This window comes from Corythoichthys intestinalis, chromosome 6, assembly GCF_030265065.1.
Source record: "Corythoichthys intestinalis isolate RoL2023-P3 chromosome 6, ASM3026506v1, whole genome shotgun sequence".
In the NCBI taxonomy this organism is placed as follows: domain Eukaryota; kingdom Metazoa; phylum Chordata; class Actinopteri; order Syngnathiformes; family Syngnathidae; genus Corythoichthys; species Corythoichthys intestinalis.
The window spans coordinates 36,156,057-36,178,759 of NC_080400.1; the positions used below are offsets into that span (position 1 = coordinate 36,156,057).

Here is a 22,703-nt window from a genome sequence, read left to right on the forward strand (position 1 = left end):
GTAAATGTAAGTGAGTACATGCAACACGTTACTACCCACCTCTGATTATTATTGTTGTTGTAAATATTTTAATGTGCAGGAGCATTTTCACTTCTATGTACTGTTTCCACTTAAGTTTAATTCTTATTCTTAGTGGTTTTAATGGTCTGTCTGTTATGCCCTCCCTGAGCATGCAGTGGTTAGTTTTGTAGCTAGCTAACAAATTGTCCAAATGAGAGGCAAATTGTTCTTACATCTAGCTGTTTGTTTGACGCGTTTCAATGAAAGAATATTATCTTTGATCAACCATACATTTTTGCAAATGTCTGACGCAATTAAATTGTGAATTCCAAGTGTGTAGACAAAAACATTCCATTGACATGGATAAACGAATATTACCACTTAAATCACCCAAACTAAGTAAATAGATCAACAACTTTCAGAGCTTTGTAATGGCTTTAATGTTGTCACAATGTCATAAATTTACTCATTAGCTTCCACTGACTGTGATCAATCCCCAATCCATTTTGACTGGAAGGGCCATTATGATTCCCATTGTCAACAACAACAAAAAAAGTCACATTGTATTGGAAGTCAATCGCAAACAATGGCACTAAAACATGATCATTCAATCAGGGTTCCCGCGGGTCCTTAAAAAGTCTTAAATTTAAAATCCAGATAATCAAGGTTTTAAATGTAATGATAAATAACAGTCGAAATAAAATTTCCAGACCATGTGTTTAATGCCAGGGAAATTACTGCCGTAAAACTTCTACTGGTGTGTATTTGTTTTATTAATGGCCGTGCACTAAATACGACGGTTTAGGATTAATATACAGTATGTTATACGGCACGTTGTCCTCAACCGTAGCCTATTTCAGCAACTTATATCCCAAAAGGTTATCGATATGCTCCCACCAAGAATCGATTTATAGTTTTAAAAAGGTGTCACCGTTTAAAAGATGAAGGGAAAAAAGGAACCAACTGCTTTGACTGAGACTGGAGTCTGTTTATACTGCTTGCTTAAAAATAGGCAACATAGGGTATGAATTATGAGGTGCTATTTTGTTGGGATTTACTTTGTTGTGATATTTCTACACAGTTAACGGGGGAGTGGCTCTATCCGAAATCGATGGACCCTTCTCAGTGTCAGATGTTGCGTCAGACTGCTCTGGCAAAGCGCTGAAGGAGCCTCTTCTTTGGGTGCTCTCTTACACCCTCATGGCCGTGTGCGCCATCATTCTTATCATCCTGCTGTTGCTGCTGGTTTTGCCCTGTCGACGGCGAGGCTACTCCGGCGAGATTACCGACCAGTCCTCTCTGGTGCGGCACCGTATCAAGTGACTGAGAGGGAAGGTGCGGGTGACGGGAACCAATGGGCTGGACGCCAACGAGCAAGGCGCCACCAATGAGATGGAAAAAGGGGTAAGGCTGCAAAAGAGGGTTGGCATGGAGGCATCCACCACCTCTGAGAAGGACCATCCTTCGTATAAACATTCAAAAGACACTGTTAACGGTGCAAAGTGAACTTGTTTTTATTTGAACTCTAATAGTGCGCTGTGGACCAAGCAATCAATGTTTTTCTTGAACAAAACATTTACAACCTTACTTAAAAAAAGTTCAACGGATACCTGACAACTACTGACACTTCTCTAATGATTATTGAAACTGAAATGTTTACATTGCTCATAGTGCCTTCAGACAACATAACTAAGATTGTGCACTTTTTTTACAATAATGTCACTAGTCAACTATGCACATACAGTCCATACTTGTTTACACGGACTCCAATCGAGGGGTTATTGTATTGTTCTGGCAGTATGTGTCAGGGCTGCGCCAAAACATTTGCTTTTTGGATGAAACGAATGTTTTTGGATGTACTGATTCACCACGCAGGCTGTCCAGTCCATTTACAATGAACTGGGTTCAGCACTTGACATTTTGTTCAGTCGCTTGTACAAAAAATAAGAGTGCCTCTACATTTTGACCTGAAACGATGCAAAATGGGTGAGATTACTTTGTTTCTAAGACCAATTATGGTTTGCACTTGTACAGCCTGAATTGGTGTCCAAATCTGTTGTCAATGCTGTTCTGTTGTTAATAATTTTGGCTATTTTCCACTGTAAAATTGAAATTTGAAGGTGAGGTTATTTCTGAATTTTGGCACATGCTGATTATCATAATTAAGCAATATTATGCGTTCAATTCAATCAAAGCTGCAGGACCCTGAAACATGGCTTTGATTCTTTGAAAAGCCAAACGTGTTATTTAATGCCATCTAGCGGAATAGATGGCCATTGCAAGCAACTGATTTATGAATGAAACTGAGGAAAGCCAAAACCAAGTGCGCTTGCTTGAAAAATAATCCAAATGTATGTAATTGTTGCAAATAAAGGAATTATGACCACATTAAAGATTTTAATGTAGTTTGAGTTCACTGTAATGAAACTAGCATAGGAATTCATTAAAAAAAAAAAAACATTAAATACTTCCTACTAAACACATTGGGTAATCTGAATATTCTGGTGATGTTTTGTGCTGTTCTAAACAGCACACTGGGTTGTTATATTTTTTTTCTAGCAGGGAGTTGGTTGGGAAAAAAGCATCACCCTTCCCTCAATGTGTCATAACGGGCTGTAAAGCAATGAAACAATTTCCACTTAATATGATTATACTTTGATGGCACCTGAATCTTATGTAGAAAACTTCTGTCTGGGTATTGCAACTACTGGAACTGTGGACTAAGCAGCTTTAAAGATTATGGCTGCTCACTTGATTAATATGTTTTAAGAAAATAGGGATAACTATCAACTTTAATAGAATATGTATCATTCACTTCATGTCACACCTGTTAGTAAAACAAAGACTGCAAAGATGAAATTATTTTCAATACAAAATGAGAAAGTACTATGGAAATAACTCCCAGTGTCTTAGTTGGCAATGATACAAAAACACTTAATCCAAGAGGAAACAATATCTTGCTCGATAAATGGTCATGCCTTCAGTCTTGATGTTTCTGCAAATATAAAATGTGACTGTGAACAAGAAATTTTGCCATTGTCAAAACATACGCAGTGGTACCTCTCCTTACAAACGTCTCTACATACAGAATTTTCAGGTTAAGACATGCTTCAACAAAAATTTCAGGATATACAAGGCAAAAATACAGTACTGGCTGGTACTCGCAGCTCCTAGAGTTTAATGAATATACCACACTTATAGCTGCTCTACCATTGGCTGTTGCCTAGCATTCCTGGCATCCAATTGGCTAAGAAGGACCTCTAATGTACAGGGTTCTGAAAAAGTATGTGAATCTTTTGGAATATCTAACATTTCTGCATTAAATCACCATCAAATGTGATCTGATCTTTGCCAAAAATCAAACAGATGAAAATACAGTGCTTTAAGTAAAACCACACAAACATTTATAGGTTTTCATATTTTAATGAGAATAAATGTAAACAATGACAAAAGGCGGAAAAATAAGTTGGTGAACATTCTGCCTTAAGGAGACTTAAAATGTTTGGTATTAATTTGTTTCAATTGCTCTTTAAGTCAGGTGTGTGCCCAATCACTGATAAGTGGTGTAAAGCTGCCTTGCCCGCTATAAAACACACACCTGGTACGAAATATCTTGATGAAAAGCTTTGTCTGATGTGCATCATGGCTTGGTCAAAGAGCTGTCTGAAGACCTGCGATCAAGGATTGCTGATTTGTATAAAGCTGGGAAAGGATACAAAACCATCTCTAAAAGTCTGGATGTTCATCAATCGACAGTCAGAGAAGTTGTCTACAAATGGAGAGAGCTTGGCACGGTGGCCGTCCACCAAAGATGATGCCAAGAGTTCAGCGCAGAATTCTCAGAGAGGTAAAAAAGAACCCTGGAGTGTCTGCTGAAGACTTACAGAAATCAGCACAGTCCAGTATCTCTGTGCACACATCAACTATACTAGTATGTAAATGTGTTCATGGGGGGACTCCACGGAGGAAGCCACAGCTGTCTAAAAAACATTGTTGCTAGTTTAAAGTTTACAAAAAGGCACTCGGACACTCCACAGAAGTTTTGGCAAAATACTTTGTGGACTGATGAAACCAAAATTGAATTGTGAGTAACACACAACGTCATTTGTGAAGGAAAAATGGCTCACCAACATCAACACCTCATTCCCACCGTGAAGCATGGTGGAGGGAGCATCATAATTTGGGTCTGTTTTGCTACCTCGGGGCCTGGACAACTTGCAATTATTAATGGAAGAATGAATTCAAAAGTTTATCAGGATGTTTTGCAGGAAAACCTGGAGCCGTCGGTCAGACAGTTGAAGCTAAAAAGAGGATGGATGCTGCAACCAGACAATGATCCAAAACACAGAAGTAAATCAACTTCAGAATGGTTTCAGAAGAACAAAATACAAGTTCTGGAGTGGCCAAGTCAAAGTCCAGAATTGAACCCCATTGAGATGCTGTGGCATGACCTAAAAACAGCGAGTCATGCCGGATATCCCAGGAATGTGACTGAACTACAGCAGTTTTGTAGAGAAGAATGGGCCAAGATTAGTCCTGATCGATGTGCCAGATTCATCTGCAGCTACAGGAAGGATCTGGTTGAAGTTATTGCTGCCAAAGTGGGGGCACAAAGTATTAAATGTGATGGTTCATACTTATTTTTCCTCCCTTCTGTCATTGTTTGCATGCTATCCTCATTAAAATATGAAAAGCTATAAATGTTTGCATGGTTTTAGTTGAAGTAGACCGTGTCTTTTCATGTGTGTAATTTTGACAAAGATCAGATCACATTTGATGGTGATTTTTTTTTTGCAGAAATGTGAGAAATTCCAAAAGGTTCAGATACCTTTTCATACCACTGTATGTGTGCATCCAAGTGTCCTACATTTGCCCATTGTGTTCCAACAGTTTTACATGAGTTTATTACCTTTTATTCTTGGTTTGTTATATAATGCACAACTCAGATTTTATGTTTATTGTGCAATAAAGTAATTGTAACATGTATTTCTTACATGTTTTGATGCATTTTTATGCTTTATAAAAGATGTCTGAATTTTGGGGGGCTTGGAATAGATTAGGGAATTTACATGGAAAACGTGTCTCTACTTAAAGACTTTTGAAGTTACAAAACTACTTTCAGAACCAAATAATTTCGTAAGTAGAGGTACCACTGTATTAACAAATGATGGTGCTTTTTGGTGTACCAGTGTCAAGCAGGTCTGTCTTCATAGATGCCTTCATCTGATGGTATATCCATCCCAAGAAAAAGGTGACATTGCTATAAACACCTGGTTTGTTCAGGTCAGTGCAACTTTCTGGCCAAATATTGTCTCCCACAAGCCACCACAGGTTGCCCATCTCTAACACTAAAGGCCCACCACTGTCAGTCTGCAAAAATAGAGAACAAAAAATATCCTTGATACATAAAGGTCATAAAGGCTGAAGTTCTGTCAAGTTGCCACTCAGGTTGTTGTTGTTGTTCTTGTGCACACTAACCTTGAAGTCTTACTTTTCTATCATTCGTGTACCAATCATCTTGAAACTTGGTAGCCATGTAGCAAGGACCACTATCCATTAATCTTCAGGGCACAATATTTTTATTTGTATCAGATTAATGGATCTGATTAATGAATTACAGACATTGTTGATATATGTTAGCAGTAAGCACTGGGGTACATGTGTTTGTTTGTTTATTTATTTTATTATTATTATTTTTTTAATCTTTTGTAGGTTTTTGTTTTCGAAGTTCGCTTTTGCTTTTCTATTGCAATTGCTCTTGATAATTGAATTACTGGTGCTTGTCAAGTTTTATGTAGTTTTATGGAAACCTTTACCCAGGGGTGAAAGTGGCTAGAATTTCTTGCCGGAACTCCCCGTCGTGAAAGTTGCCACGGAGCCAGAAATTGTTATTATTTTTTTCTTTCATTTTGGGGGGATGGGGGTTCAAACCTCTTAAACTACTGAAATGCATAGAAAACTGTTTTAGCACAATTATTTCTATAACACATAAAAAACTGATTTTCATTCAAAATGGTATTTTTTTCAAAGATTTGCAAAATAAAAGTAAACAAAAACCGCAATAACCCCAACCTCCATCTCCTAATTTTCATTTTCCCTCATTTCCTCACATACTAAATGCCAAATCTCAATTTGAACTACTTAAGAACATAGGGTGTATATAAAAATTGAAGTTAATGTAAACATTTACTTTTTTTTTTTTTTAATAATAATAAAGATATACTTAACATACATTCAGAAAAATAAGTACAAATGACTCATATTATGCAGAGTGAAATGGAATATATTTTGAAGATCACGCAAACATTGACTTTTTTAAATCATAAGGAATTGACTAAGTAGCCTAACATAAATGAACAAATATAAGTGCAAAGTGCACATTGACAGCTAAGACGTTCGGAACCTCCCCATCAGAGCAAATACAACTAAATATGATAAATAAGCCTCCTCAACTCTTTCGTTGCTCTTAAAGATTTGATCCATTTTGTGTTGCATTGCCCTTTTTTATCACATCTATTCCAACATTTAAAAAAATTTTTTTTTGCTGTTCCAGAAAACATGCACATTTAAACCAGTCAGAGCTAACTATCTCTGCTGATCAGATATCAGTATGTCAGCCAATTGAACGGATAAATGAGTCCAGGCATTTTGCTTTGCTGCATGCATTTGCACATTGACGTGACTCATCATCGTCAGACTCTGATAACTGCAGCAGTTGGGGAATAGAATAGATAATAAATATTGGTAGAAACGGATTACGCTACACAAGCACTTTAATATGCTTGTTGTTAACACTTGTGTATGTAAATCTGATGTTGGTAGATTTTCTTCTTGGAGATGAAATGCATGTGTGGCATCTTAGCATATTTTTTGTTTATTTTTTTACATAGCGTTTTGAAAGTTGCCGTCATATTTTCGAAATCAAAGCACCGTGTACCGGAACAGCACTTCGGCCCTGAATCTTATACCGGAACTGCGTTCCTGACCGTTCTGGCCCACTTTCACCCCTGCTTTTACCTGAATGCATCTAAGCTGTTTTCCCTACGTGGAATGATATCAGTGATACAAACAAGTTGAATTCATGCAGCTATTTGCAATCATGTACATGTTTGATGCATGTGCCATTTCAAAGAGAATCAGTTTTAGACAAAGATATGGCATAGTAGATAATGATGTATTACTATTGATCTGCACAACACTATTATTAAATTATAGGAGCAGTGTCTGGTAGCTGGAATGGCAGTTCTCACTTTGCATACGTCCTGTCCAGTCTGCACCTCTTTGGTGCACAGCATGTCCGTTGATATTTTTCCATAGTAAACTGATGAGCTGTTGCATTCAACGGCATCCATGACAGAGACCTGTGCCTCAACCAGATATGGATAATCTAAAGCACAACATAAATGTGAACTTGGGCAAAAGGTTGAAATTGCTATCTTGAACCCCCTACCCCAAAAACAAAAATGATTTGCAATGCCTTACCTCCATTGGCTAAAACACCATACCCTGTTGTCCAGCCACTAAGAGGGAGCGAGATGTTAAGACCAACATTTGGGAGGCACACTGGACGGACATTGCTTGAGGCTACCAAGGCAAATTCATATGTTAAAAATACATGATTTTAACAGCCTGATCTAGTAAAGTGTAGAGATGGTAGAGAAGAAACTGAAATTTTAGATTGTTTTGTTGACTTACCTGTGAAATCAAGAGGTTTGCTCAGTCTCATAAGAGCAATGTCATTTTTGTGAGTGACTCTGTCAAAGCCTTCGTGAGTGACTACGTGCCTCACAGAGTGAGCGGGGTTAAAGAGAGTGCCCAAAGGATCCTCAATGCCAGCATATACCGACCAATCTCCAGGACTGGATGCCCTGCAGAGTAGATATGACACAGGTACTGAATCAAGGATACAACAGACCACAACTTCTAATAACAGCTGGGCCTTCGTGGACTTACATCATTGCACAGTGGGCTGCTGTCACAATCCAGTACGGGGAAAGAACAGCCCCCCCACAACGGTGAGAGCCAGCTAGCTGTAGGCTCACCTGCCATGGCCACCCCCTGATAGCAGCCTGGTGGGCTGTAGAGGCCTTGCTGTAGTTGACCCCAGCTGTACAATCTGAGGAGATTGAGCAACACAGAAACAGCAACGTGTTCAACAATGCAGATTTTTTTTTTTTAATTGTCCATTCACCCTCTTCTACTGCTCTTAAAGAGAACCTCAGACTTGAAGACTTATAGGCTCTAATAAGCCACAATTGCTCTCTTCTACTAAAATATGTTATTAGAAACACATAAAATTTTGTCATTGATTTAAAAATTTAAATGCGCCACGTTTTATGCGCGCAATGGACGCTCGGGGTGATGATTTAGTTTGTCACTGGCACTAGACGAACATGTTCTGCAATTCCTTCCTACGCGGCGAGACATCCAACACGTGCACGTCTGTTAAAAGCGGCGAGTAGTTACTATTTTTGGTTTAATTGAGTCTTTTATTGCCTTTTCATTGCCTCATAATATTTTTTGCATGTGTTTCCCTCTCATCCTTTTAAACATTGTGTTTTCTTGTAGTAGTTTTAAAGAAGACTGTTGATCTGTTGACCACATTAGTCACGTAGCGTATTTAAACAACCCTTATTTGATATTACTACGTCTAAGTATTTTCTTAAAGTGCTTACGACAGGAGAAAAAAAAGTCTTAAATAGCATTATTATGTGAATTATAATCATATTTTGAGACGATTCGACTATATACAACAATTTGGCAAAGCGCATATGACGAGAAATTAGTCGTTTAATCTGCCGGTTAGCCACGCCTACCATTATAGGGCTCTAGCGTCCCCAAAAGGTGGATGACGTCGGCAGGAGAATGTTCTCATCTGTTTTACTATTCAGCCCATTGAGGGGGAATTATACTGTAGAGAACGAGGAAAACGACGAAGAGAGCCGTAAAATGTCATTGCTTCAGTTTGTCTACTCCAATATTTTTACAGGATATTCTTTTTATCCAAGTATTTTTCCCCAATAGGTAAATAAATGGTATGGTCATGACAAATAACAGTCTTGTGCTAAATGGAATATGAAATAATAAAAATGCATTTATTCAGTACGACATGGCAAAATTACACCATAATGGTCAAAACTAGGGATGGGAATTGATACGATTTTTACGATTCCGATTCCATTATCGATATTGCTTAACGATTCAATTCTTTATCGATTCTAATTTCGGGAAAAAGAAGAACAAACATTTTGATTGGCATCGAGTTTGTTTAATCAGAAGTCACAACCTTACAAACTCACATCGAGGTCAAAAGAGGCCCAAAGCCTCAACGTTAACTGTAGCAATAAGTGGCAAATGCACAAGAATGTGTAACATTTTACTGAAACATTTTTCTAATAGAAATGAAAAATATTGGTATATATTGGCATATAGGTCGTTGTTCTGCCTTTGGCAATATGTGTTAAAGCAGGGGTCCCCAAACTTTTTCCTGTGAGGGCCACATAACTTTTCCCTTCTCTAATGAGAGGCCGGGGTCAGTTTGTAACAGAAAAAGTGTGACGATTGCAGAAGTGCTTAAATGTAAAAAAAAAAAAAAAATTCAGAAAGCCACACTCAAATAACCCTCTGTGGATTTTTCACTGAGCAAAAGTAAATAAAATAAAAATAACAAGAGTTACCGTATTCACTGAAAAAGGCCAGGAAATAAATAACACTACTGAGGGAGGAATAAAAAAAATTCAAAATGCTCTGTTGTTTTGTTCAGGGGGCCGGACCAAATGTGGAGCCGCAGTCCGTAGTTTGGGGACCCCTGTTAAAGTGTATTATTTACCAGTATATTGAAAAAATGCATGCCTTTTAGTTTATAAGGTGTGGTGGCGCCCTTGCGCTTCCTCACGCGAAGGAGAACGCGCTCACGTGAAGAAGAGCGCGCTTACACGCGAAGAAGAAGAAATGCCGCATCCAAGCAAGTGAGCGAGTTAGTGAGAAAGGGAAACACTGCCACAAGCCTACGTTCTTTGTTAATGTTTGTATAATATCTGCAGAGGCAACGCCTGTATGTATCATCTTTTGTGTTGTTGTTGTGTGTTTCCACTCGCGATCGGACACTTAAATCCAGTTGTGTAGTGGTTTAAACGATGTGCTAATGCTAGCGAACGCATGCTAACTGTTTTAGCAGCTAATTATCGCTGATTTATGTTGATGCAAACCTGTTTGTTATTGGGGACGAAATTGGTTTCATTTCTCTTTTTAGTTTCACTCTTCAAGTGATGGTTGAATAAAGTTATAAATTATACCAACGTCTTCTGCATCGTCATTTGGGAGTTTAGCTAGCTGTATAACCAGGACTGAGCCTTAGCGTCTCGGTGAGGACGGTGCAGTCTATTCCCTCCCGATGCAGTTATCTCCACCTTGCAATGACTGCAAGTCGCTTTGTTGTAATTTTTCCTCGTGAAGTGAAGACACACTTTCGAGCGTTTAAACCTATGTGCTGTCATTGTTATGTTTACGGCGGCAATGCTCATGCTAAACTATCTACCATGCTAGTTTGATGCGTCTGGACAACAAGACACGTCACGATGCAATATGCATCTTAAGGGATTGTTAAAGGGATCGTTAAGGCTTTTTCATTGTGATGTCAAGGCCTCGAAACACTCGGAACCAGTTCGGAATTGGAATCGGATTTCAATTACCATCCCTAGTCAAAAATGTCGACTTAATCTTTACTGTCGTACCTCCCAAACGACATTTTATGCCCCCTAAGTCAGGCTTTTGTCATTTACCTCCCCCAGCTTCGGAGAATGTAAACAAACCGAGAAGAGTGAGAGCTAGCCGACATTGTAACCCAAACCGAATGATGTTTCAAAGTCTTCGAAGAGTAAAATCACACAAAACTAGCCCGGTCATTTCACACGATGGCGGGGTTGTCAATTGTCTTCGCCGATCGACAACCCGCCCGGCGGCGAGCAAGTTAGAGCTCGTCGTTCCCCTGCTGAGGGCAGAGGGCTCGTTTGCGGGGAAGCAGCTGGACAATGACCGCCAGACAAACCAGCCAACATCAGAGTAGCGTGTAGCTGCCAAATGGTCAACACGAATATGGCAAAATAATGCTTTACTACACGGCGAAGACGTAAAAAGTGAGAGAATCATAGGAGAGCGGCTGCAGTTGTTGTGCAGCTAACATGACAGAATGTGTATGAGGAGAGCTTTTTACATGCCCATCCATGATCAAACGTAAGTAGTCCTTTATTTAAAGAAAGTTTGTAGTGTTTACTTTGTAATCGCTGTATTTGCGGCTATTTTTAACACAAAGTTGCAATTTCTGATCGGGTGGAAAATTTGACAGAACACTGGGCACATGAAGAGGGCAATAAGCCGAGTATAGTGCTCTCCCGGCAGGGGGATGTGTGACAAGCCGCTGGTCGTTCGCCGAGTGGACAAGGAGCATGTCAGCCACAAAATGCAAGGCACCTACATATTAAAATGATCCCAGTATTTGACATAACACGAAACACAATGTTTACTCACTTCCTTGTAAGTCCAATGGTCCCACAGTAATTGGTGAATGGGAACCTTTTGAAACCCAAAAAGGCTCACGCCTCTCCCTGGTGCAGCAAAATTTTTCTGCAGCCGTTTGGCTGGCGTGATGTGAAAAATAAACGAATTAATCCGCAAAATCAGCTGAATCCTTAGTCCTTCTCATTCAACTGTACGGCTGGATAGTGAAGAGGACTCCTTCCACCGTACACGTCACAGAGCCCTCTTTCTCAACTCGAGACTGGAGCTGGAAGTCACTCATTTTCATGGCGCGGTATTCAAAAATTGAATTTATAAAACGATCGCTTCCACACACATCCAATAGGTCCATTTCATTCAGGAGCATAAAACACCTCGTGAAATATGAAATAAACATGCTTTTTGGTGTCATATGCACTTTAAAGTAACTTTAGTATGTTCTGTTTGTATGCATCTAAATAAGAGTGTGACAATATCTCGATACCGCGATATATCGCGATATTTTGCAACCCGATTGTTTATCGATATGCTCCCGCCAAGTATCGATACTTTTATTTAACATATTGGCCATACAATGGAGTATGGATGCTGTAAACTCCTCAGTGTTTGTTGAGCAATTCCTTGGCGGTCCACTAGGGGCGCTCGGGAGTAGCGGTGAAGGTAAAGTGCGCAAAAGTCGTCTAGAGAAGAAGAGAGAAGGCTCCAAGTGGGTTGAAAAAATAAAAAAGCTTCGTGAGAATGGTGGAGGAAAAAACGAGAAAATATTGCTACAAATCATACATGGGGACACACTTCAGATTTTACACCAACCAGAAAGGAAGTAAGGTGAACAAGGACTTTGCTGTATGCAAGAACTGTCTAACAAAAATAAGGTTCACTGGGAGCTGGTGACGAGTTGCACATCGGATTTCCCCAAGAGAGTCTGGCTGGGCTGCAGCCTCTCGATTTCTTCACTGCTTTGCTTTCATCACTTGAGGTAAGAAAGTTTTGCAATGTAATTGTTTTTTAATTTTCATGTATTATTTTGATGACATTTGGTGTTGAATGATATAAAATAAACCAGGACCCTAAACTGGATGAAAATGAATATTGAGCAAGCCCACATGAATTTACTGATTTATTTGATATTATTTGAGAACCACTTTCCATCTAGTTTACTACACAAACTCCTATTACTGCCATTTTGATACAATAAGTTACAAAAATGGTTAGAATAGCTTCCAAAATATATAAAGTGATGTGCTTGATAATTAATGTAGCCTACATATTAAAAATAGGTCATTATTGCATTTTTAATTTCTATAGATTCAATTCATATTTTTTGTAATTCACTCAATATTTCCACTAAAAAAATATATATCTGGATTCCAACTCAAAAGCTATTAAGTTGCTAATATTTTTTGTTTTATTTTGTCATTTTTAAGGTGAGGAAGAATGTGACTGACCAAGTCTGACATCTCAAATGCTGAAGCAGATAGTGGAAATGCTCAAACCAACGCTTTTGGCAACAAAGGTCATATACGAAGAAAAGGCCCATCAATTTTATCATTGCCCCTCCCCAAGCTCAACTGCTGACTGACACCTACAGCACTGATGCTTTTTTTTTAAGATTTAAAACTTAAAGGAAATTAAGGGTGCCATTCATCATAATCTCTCCAAGAGATATCAGTGGTTGTGGTTTGTTTCCTCTCTATGTGTAGGTGCACAATTTGCAGTAGATTGATATTTTACAGCAATGATGCACAGAAAAGGTGTCACTGTTGAATCATGTTTTTTTCCGTTTCAACAGTTGTATCGTAGAATATCATGTATCCAATTTCTGACCAAAATATCGATAATCGCTGTATCGTGATATCGTGAGATAATCGTTATCGTGAGCCTCGTATCGCGAATCGTATCGTATCGTGAGGTGCCCTGAGGTTCCCACTCCTACATCTAAACAAAACAAGCGGAAAGCACCCAGTAGTACTTTGGGTGTCAAATTCGCCCCTTGTAGGACGTTTCGCCGTTGTACCACATTTTGGCAGAAAACTTGTGTCCTCCTCTCGTATCGTCACATCCCATCTTTCCTGTTCATTTTGCTTTTGCTGCTCGTTTTGTGAAATATGGACAGTGCTGTCATGCTCATTAATGTTTCGCTCGGGTTCAAATTAAATGGTCTGAACAGATGACATGTTTATGTCGCTAGAAGCATACTCTGGAAGCCTGGCAGTGTAACACAGTGACGTCACCGCCCTGCGACGTCAACAACTACTAGTTAAACTAATTTTTATAAATTGTCAAAAAAAAAAAAACTCATGATAAAATATCTTTTAAGAACAACAAGTCTTTCTATCTGTGGATCCCTTTAACTAGCCCCCCACCCTAAATAGGTAGTAAAAAATTGAAAATGCTTGGACTCTACAGTGGGACAAATAAGTATTTAGTCAACCTCTAATTGTGCAAGGTCTCCCACTTGAAAATATTAGAGAGGCCATAAGAGACAGAATGAGGGGGGAAAATGAAAAATGATCATCTGACCATAATACATTCTCCCAGTCCTCTTCTGGATCATCCAAATGCTCTCTAGCGAACCGCAGACGGGCCTGGAAGTGTATGTTCTTCAGCAGGGGAACACGTCTGGCAGTGCAGGATTTGAGTCCCTGGCGACACGTTTTGTTACTGTGGTCCTAGCTCTCTGTAGGTCATTCACTAGGTCCCCCCTTGTGGTTCTGGGATTTTTGCTCACCGTTCTTGTTATCATTTTGACGCCACGGGGTGAGATCTTGCATGGAGCCCCAGATCGAGGGAGGTTATCATTGGTCTTGTACAGGGGTGGGCAAACCAGTCCTCGAGGGCCGCAGTGGGTCCTGGTCTTTGTTCAAACTTATTCAGCACAGACAGTTTAGCCAATGAGGTATCAGTGGAAACAAGAAGCACCTGACTGAAATCTACCGATTGCACTTGTAAGAAACCGGATTGGTGAAAGGCTGTCCTCATGATGGGTATGAACAAAAACCCGCACCCACTGCGGTCCTTTGTAAAATAGTTTGCCCACCCCTGGTCTTGTATGTCTTCAATTTTCTAATAATAGCTCCCACAGTTGATTTCTTTACACCAAGCATTTTACCTATTGCAGATTCAGTCTTCCCAGCATGGTGCAGGTCTAAAATTTTGTCTCTGGTGTCCTTCGACAGCTCTTTGGTCTTGGCCATAGTGGAGTTTAGAGTGTGACTGACTGAGTTTATGGACAGGTGTCTTTTATACCTATATTGAGTTAAAACAGGTGCCATTAATAAAGGTAACGAGTGGAGCCTCGTTAGAAGAAGTTAGACCTCTTTGACAGCCAGAAATCTTGCTTGTTTGTAGGTGACCAAATACTTATTTTCCACTCTAATTTAGAAATAAATTCTTTAAAAATCAAACAATGTGATTTTCTTTTTTTCCACATTCTGTCTCTCATGGTTGAGGTTTACCCATGTTGACAATTACAGGCCTCTCTAATCTTTTCAAGTAGGAGAACTTGCACAATTGGTGGTATACTAAATATTTATTTTCCCAACTGTATATGGCTAAGGTAGGTGCCTGTTTTGGTTTTAGGTGGGTAGCAGCTTTGGATTTAAAAATATTTGAATTTGAAGGTTTTGAAAATAGGGCCCCTACGAATCGGCCCCGTTTCCCGTGTCATGTCGATAGGTTATAAAGTCTATGATTCAAATAATTTTAAAGACATATGGTTATGAATGAGAAAAATGCTTTGTTTGCCTGCCTGCCTCGAAAAACACATACAAAAAGTCCCTATTCCAGAAGAAAATTGGTCCCCGTGAGCTGTTTCGCCACCGGTCAAGTAAACAGGAGGTTGTGTATGTCGTCGACCAACAAAACAAGAACACTATATTGGGACAACCCCAAGGGGACACTCATCAAAGGCATGCGCACGTACTACGGATTAAGAAACAAGAAAAGTTAATTTGCCTTAATTCAACCTTTGTGGATTACCAATGACCTAAGGCCAATGCCAATAGGCAAAATATAAATACTGAATGCAGTTTTAAGTTATTCCACCAAAATGCAATTAAATTTCCTTGTTCCTTCTCTGTCCACCTTTTGCAAATTATCTTGACACTTAAAACCGAACTTCCTTGACGTAAGTTGTTATCAACAATGTGTTGCTTATCACATTCTCCCAACTGCACTGGCGCTCAACCACACGCTGTGAATGTGCCATGTAAAATACCAACTGTGTACCTGGTACCACAATCATTGGCCTTAGCTGGTCAAAACAACGCCTACATTTTCAAGTCACTCTTTCCTCTCTCAGCTTGACTACTCCACCTCAGGCAGATATCTCCACTGTAAAGCTTAAGCGGCATGAAGTCACATACAATTCAAGTCTCACTGTTTAATTGGTGGCATCTATGTGTTGACAATGTGCATCTGCCACCTGTTTGTACCAATTATCAGATACAAAGCTCTACAGCCGACACATCACCCCATGTCTCTGCCACATGCTAACAGATGCGGCAATTAGTGGCTCATTTAGACAGTGTCTCATTTAACGCTGCATGTAATGTAATCACATCATCATTTCATGTTAATAAGGCTGAAACTGTCCCCCGATATTGTAAATTTGTAGGGATTGTTTGGTGTCAAACCATCATTATTGTTATTATAGTGCAGACTGTTTCTGGTGTGACAAATTACATTATAAAACAATAATACAAACTACAATAGCATTTGCCACCAAACTGAGATGGCAATAAAAGCATACCAATGCATCACAGGTAAAATCAAGTTATATGCTTATTTGTTTATATTACAGAGCCAATTCTTTTTCCATAAATCCAAAAATTGGTGCATTCAACGTATACTAGGCCAAGTGAGTCTGCTTGCCCAGTCTTGCTGCACTACTAAACGCATGCCTATATTACATAGTATACCAGACCCAAAAAGGCATTTAAACTCAACTGCTCATAATTTTATTCAGAGATGAAACCAAGTCGATATCGAGACAAGACCCTGTTGATATTGAAGCACTTTTATCACTGCGATATCACGAATAGGGGTGGAAACCCCTGATACCTAACAATATGATAGAATTTGCGATACAAGGCTACTGATAACAATTATCTCACGATATGGTGATACAACAATTATCAATGCATGGATCAAGTAATCAATCTCCAATATTCTACGATACAACAAATAAAGAAAAAACACAAGCCGATTCTAAATATAAATTCTTTTATTGCAGACAATCTTTCAGAAACTATTGCCTTCCTCACAAACTACGAAAATATTTCAGTGCAGTATTTCTTCAAATAAATAAGGCAAAACTACATTATTGCAACATCACAAATATGATTTCTTATCATAGACACTTTTAAATAGAGGCACCTTTTTAAACCCTAAGATGCATAAGTGGGTCAAAAATGACCCAGTAAGGTTGTTTTCTTGAGATATCTTCAGAATGAAAAATTGTTATCAATTCATATTCCAGGTATTCCTCAAAAAACATCTTTTTGATATAATGCCATTCAAATTTTTGATGAACCTTTTATACATTTGAATAAATTGTCATTTTTGTATTACTACCCTAAGCTTCCACAAGTGGGTCAAAAATGACCCACATGCAGTTTCTAAAGAATCCAATGGGAATCTTTCATTCTTTTGAACTTTGGCTGTCAGGAATAAATTTACCCTGGACCACACAGATTAGGTATCTAAAAAGTGACATCCCTTAAGAAGATTTTACACAGCAAGAACTGATAACGTGTACTGTAAGTATTATGTCCATATAGTATTTTGTGTCTCTTTCATGACTCTTTATTATTATTTATCAACAAATTAACTTACTTCATAACCAGCTAGCTAACTAAGGCTAGGTTCATACCGCTGGTCCTAATGCACAATTTCGATTTTTTTTGTCACATCTTTTTTTGGCGTAACCGTTCAGACTGCCTTTGTCCATTGCGCTCTAATTCGCAGTCCGAGATACGCTGAGCAAACTGGCCTGCATGCGCGAGAGCATTGGAGCAGAGAGAAAACCGAGCATTGTCAGGCTTATTCTCCACCCATTTTATTTTTTTATGACTGTTGTCAAGCCTGCTCCTTCCTCAAAAGCCGCGTTCAAGCTAGGCGCTAACGCTAACGCACAGTTACCGTAGCACCCTGACGCTCTCGCTCTTTGCTGATGTTAATTGCTGCATTAATTCCAATTTGGGGGACTTGACAGTTCGGACCGCAGCCACATTCTGGAAAAATGTGGCCTGGATGGGATTTTGGCTACATACGAAATTGATCTGGATTGAATTTGAAAATGGTCCACTTTTATGCGACTTTTCCTGTTCAGCCGAGTCGGAAAAACACGAAAAAATCGGATTTGTGCTAGATTTACAGCTGAAATGATCCTACAGATGTTGGATGATAGGGAGGCAGTGACGGGGTTGGACTCAAGTGTCCGAAATGTCTGATGATGAGGACCCAGACTATTGTCCAGGTGGCAGTGGCAGTTGTCCACCTGGAAATCCAGCTGAACAGAATTAATCTGACTCATAAGATTCCACTTATGTGTCCTTTGAAGAAGAAAGTGTCCAAATCATTGGCCAACAGAATGAGTTGGTAGGGCTCTTATTAGAGAGAATTACCTCCCACCCAGGGTAGAACACAGAGCCACATTATCCTCAAAAATCGGTCAGTGCCTCCACAAGGGCTTAGCACCGCTGTCTCACCATAAAGATGCATGGGAGTATTGATGATAAAATACAAAGAAGAATGAAGTCTATTGCTGTTTTTTATTCTTATTTTTATTTTTTATGTTAATTGAATCATATAAGATATTTCATGAAATCATTCTTGTGTGGCCCTAAATATCATAGTAATTAATATACAAGTGATTATTCTTCACCAAAATGGCATAAAAACACATTAGCTCTAATATGGGTCATTTTTGACCCACTTATGGAAGAGTGTAGGGTCCAGTAACTTGTGCAACTAAGGGTTAAACTGATATTTTGATTCTTGGTAGGAGCATATTGATAACCTATTGGAATACAAAGTATGGCAAAACAGCACAGGTGTCTTTTATACTGATAATGAGTTGAAACAGGTGCCATTAATTCAGGTAACGAGCGGCGCCTCGTTAGACCTCGTCAGAAGAAGTTAGACCTCTTTGACAGCCAGAAATCTTGCTTGTTTGTAGGTGACCACATACTTATTTTCCACTCTAATTTGGAAATAAATTCTTTAAAAATCAAACAATGTGATTTTCTTTTTTTCCACATTCTGTCTCTCATGGTTGAGGTTTACCCATGTTGACAATTACAGGCCTCTCTAATCTTTTCAAGTAGGAGAACTTGCACAATTGGTGGTTGACTATTTTGTAAAAATGTAACTACAAAGTTATAGTATTATAAACTATACCTGTACATAGCAGTGTCACCACAGTGTTGTTGGGGCAGTAATTGCTGTAGAAGGTGAAGAAAATGACAATTGACATGCAGCTATTTTTTGTTTTCAAGTTCAACATTCGACTAACCTGAGAACAAGCTGTTGAACTATTGGGACATTGGGCTTCGGATCAGGTTTAACCATTAAGAATCCATCATCAGAATGGGCCTCTTGCAGACCTGATATAATGCTTGTGCTGCCGTCAATAACAGGAAACACAAGGAGATGTTAAAGACATCTTTGCAGTTCTAAAAGTTAAATGCTCTTCACAGCTTCTTACCTGCTGTATCCAATTTCCCGACAGCTGGCTTGGGCCAGTTGGGCTGTCCAGCCATGAGAACAAACTGTCCTCCATTGTTTGGTCTGAGTTGAGAAAATCTGAAGTAAGAAACTGGAGCCATGAAGCCGCACTGACCACAGAAAGGAAGCAAAAAAGTTTCAGGGAATGAATGCCATATCACAACCACACAATTTTCAGTCCATTTGAGTCCATTTGATCCATGCATGTTTTTATTCTTTTAATAATATTACCACAGTAAGCTTCATCCTGGCCCGCTGGACAGTGCTGCACCCCATCGCACCACTGGGACTTCCACACACAGCCTGTATTACCACCGCATGGTAATCCATGCATACATGTGGAGGAATCTGCCGAAATGGAAAGGGTGATTTGAAGTAGGAGTGTTACGGTTTTTGTCCAGATGATTGTTTAATCCCCTGGGGATGAATGCGCAAGGGTATATTTACAGTAATAGGCCAGGAGGATGCCAGCTGGCAGCATGAGGTACAGTGCGCAGATCACAGCAAACACGATACACTCCGCACACCTTTGTTTGAAATCTCTCACAAAGCAAACAGTTTGATTATTAAAACAGTAGGTTTTGAAGGTTTGTTTTATATACTTTGTGTTCACATTTGATATACTTTATAAAATTTGATATGCTTGTACTAAAGAAAAAGAGTATAAGAATCCCATTACGAGTGGGAACCTCTTGGTACCTCACGATACGATAAGATTTGCGATACAAAGCTCACGATAACGATGATCTGACGATATGGCGATACAACGATTATCGATATATTGGTCAGGAAATCATTCTATGATATTCTACAAACGACTGATAAACAGAAAAACAAGCTTCTGCTGTGAATTGGAATGAGTTTATCACTAGTAGATGTGCCATCCCTCCCACTTAAAATGGATTGAACGTCTATGGCCGTCAGTGGCAGCCAATGCCAGGCAATGAGGTAATTTTGGGCCATTTAAGGTCATTTACCTGTTGATTTTCAGTTACTTCCTGTTGATTTTGGGTATTTTACGGGTCACTTCCTGTTTGGTTACAGAACATAAAGTGACCTGGGAATCACTCAAATGAATAGGCAGTGACTCAAACTCAACAGGCAATGACCTATAAATGCTCAAAAAGGAACAGCAAGTGACCTGTAAATGCCCTAAAAATCGGACAGAATGACTGTGAATGCTCTGGTTTCGAATGAACGAACATTCCCAGTCTAAATGGATTGGGCGTCGAGCACCGTCAATGCAGCCTTTGAATTACATGTAAGTGAGACACTGTTATGGTGGAAGATTTTGGTAGCAACTTGTTGGTTCCTTTTTATTTTTTTTTTGACATTGACACCTTTTTAAAACGTTGATTCTTGGCAGGAGCATATCGATAACCTTTGGGGATACAAAGTATCACGATATATCACCATTTCGATATTTTGTCACACACCTAAATCCCATAGTAAACCATAAACTGCAATATGTATGAATTCTAAATTTCTGTCGTACATCATGCCAATTTCTTTCACACAAATATGCTCCTGAGAATTGATTCTAAAAGTGGAAAGCAAAAGTATCAATGCCCAACAGCGCCGTGCAGAGACCGATGTAGGAGCAGGTGCTCATAGATCAAAAGGGGCACAAAAACAAAAATTTAACAAACTTCCAGTTTAACCAGCTTTACAGTATATTTGGCCGTGATTGTGACAGACTTTAATTGGGAGGTGGGAACAGTAATTAGAAATAAACACGGTCATAAACACTTTCTGGCTTTGACTCAGTCTATGCCTCTTTTCTTCCTCAAACCTCTATATCAAAACTTCCTTACTCGACTTGTTCATCTGAGAACAAACCAAATTAGATGTTCATTGAGCCACTGTCAGCACAGTTATGCGCCGGCTTAGCAGCAAACAGACGGCTTGTTTTTTTTTTTAAAAGGTGTTTTCGGTGTTCAAGTACACGGTGGCGTGCCTGCACAGTCTGCCAGCACACATATACACACACAAAAAAAAAGGGAAAAAAATCAAAAGGGGCACTTTGGGCATGTAGGGGCAAAGGGCCAGGTGCTCAAGCACCCTGCGCCCCCCCCGCACGTGCCTGATGCCCAAGTACTGTTCAGCTGTATTTAACTTCATTACATTTTAATTATATCAGTACTTAAGTGGTTTTTAAAATGTATTTTATTAGATTCTATATAAGTACTTACATTATTAATATTGCAGTGGTTGTATCAAATGTGCCTTTTTCAAGGAATAAAACATAAAAGTTGATAAGCACATTAAACAACCAGAATTTACATATAAGGTGCACTGTGAGAAAAAAATAATTTTAAGAGCACCAAAAAATACAGTAGTAACTCGATTGTTTTGGCAAATTTAGGTGATTTTGTCATAATTTTAGAGACTTAACTTCAGCAAGTTTCATTTTGAGTGTTAAGTACCTTTTCGTTGTGGAGCCGCAACAGTGATTTCAGGCAGTGATATTGGGGCCAAATGCTGAACATACTGAGGCCTCACTTCTGACCGCATCTTGTCAACGGCCACCCACTGAAGAATTCAAAGTAAAACTCAAAAACATGCCAGTTCAATTGAAGAAGCCTGACATAAACCCACAACATATGAAGGTGGTGTATGATCCAGCCATTAATTCTCTACCTCGAGTCTTCAGCTAATTTATAGACCAACAATCATTCACACTCACCCACATATATGATTTAGAACAATTAATTAACATAACATTTTGACAAGTTGGAGCATGCAAGGAAAATCCGCTGAAGTATGGAGACAGAACGCCCAAGTCAAAAACTCCTACAAATGTCCCTTTGGCAGTCAGACACCTTAACCAAATGTAACGAGGTAGCTTCTACAGTTGAAATAGAAAAGGGTCAGAAATAGAAGACTGCTTTATGCCTGATAAAAAAATAAAGATCAACTGATGCCAAAGAGGACTACAGAGAGAACGAATGATGGAATGTAAAAATATGGATTCTATGATGAAATATCTCCTGAATATTACCATTTGAAGGCTGAAGAAATATTTGTGTCACACAAAACTGACTTATCTCGGCATTCAAATCTTTAAATATTAAAAGAACAATACAAAAAAAACTTACCGGATTGGTGCTCATTTCGTTTTTCCTTATGAAGGTGTCCACTCGCAATATTTTTCTTCAAGGATGACTTAAACTTCCAACATTTAGATCTGTTCACCACTTGTTGTCACTACTTCAATAGATGCAAAGTGTTATTTTTGTCTAGCTGCTCCATCTACAAAGTTCTCTGTCACTGTGTCACCACTAGTGATCTAATGAGTGATGGCGAAGTAATGTGGACACACCTCATTCTCTGACATCTTCTGAAGTTTTCCACTTGAACCAACAACAAGCACAATCAACTTTGTTCACTTGTCTAAACACTCTGTCAGTGTCATGATCGAGTACACCATGCAAACACTCAAATTAGTTTTCTTTTTCACA

At 39.0% G+C, this 22,703-nt stretch overlaps 2 protein-coding genes across 2 annotated transcripts in view; one reads left to right on the forward strand and one right to left on the reverse strand.

Annotated features, from left to right (window-relative positions):
- The window catches only part of bace2 (beta-secretase 2), a 50,736-nt gene extending 47,946 nt beyond the window's left edge, over positions 1 to 2,790 (forward strand). Inside the window, exon 9 of the mRNA XM_057838595.1 lies at positions 1,082 to 2,790. Coding sequence (XP_057694578.1) covers positions 1,082 to 1,323 — 242 coding nt within the window. The 3' untranslated portion in view covers positions 1,324 to 2,790. The remainder of the gene's footprint in view (positions 1 to 1,081) is intronic.
- On the reverse strand, positions 1,453 to 22,626 carry LOC130917320 (transmembrane protease serine 2-like). The gene is made up of 12 exons (XM_057838596.1): positions 21,669 to 22,626; positions 19,690 to 19,782; positions 19,474 to 19,590; positions 19,223 to 19,352; positions 19,031 to 19,138; positions 18,916 to 18,959; positions 7,954 to 8,116; positions 7,696 to 7,868; positions 7,483 to 7,584; positions 7,251 to 7,387; positions 5,187 to 5,370; positions 1,453 to 2,995 (listed from the first exon to the last, which is right to left on the reverse strand). Exons 1-12 carry the CDS (start codon positions 21,754 to 21,756, stop codon positions 2,973 to 2,975), a joined length of 1,362 nt encoding a protein of 453 aa, XP_057694579.1. The 5' UTR covers positions 21,757 to 22,626; the 3' UTR covers positions 1,453 to 2,972.
- Positions 22,627 to 22,703: the final 77 nt, after the last annotated feature.

Bases quoted from the DNA above. Each gene is read 5' to 3' on its own strand.
- LOC130917320 (XM_057838596.1), bottom strand. From the start codon at position 21,756: ATGCGGTCAGAAGTGAGGCCTCAGTATGTTCAGCATTTGGCCCCAATA. The intron at 18,960-19,030 runs GTTAGTCGAATG...CACCTTCTACAG, and splicing joins GTTCAACAGCTTGTTCTCAG to CAATTACTGCCCCAACAACA. The intron at 5,371-7,250 runs GTGAGAACTGCC...CTATTTTTGCAG, and splicing joins CTGGACAGGACGTATGCAAA to ACTGACAGTGGTGGGCCTTT.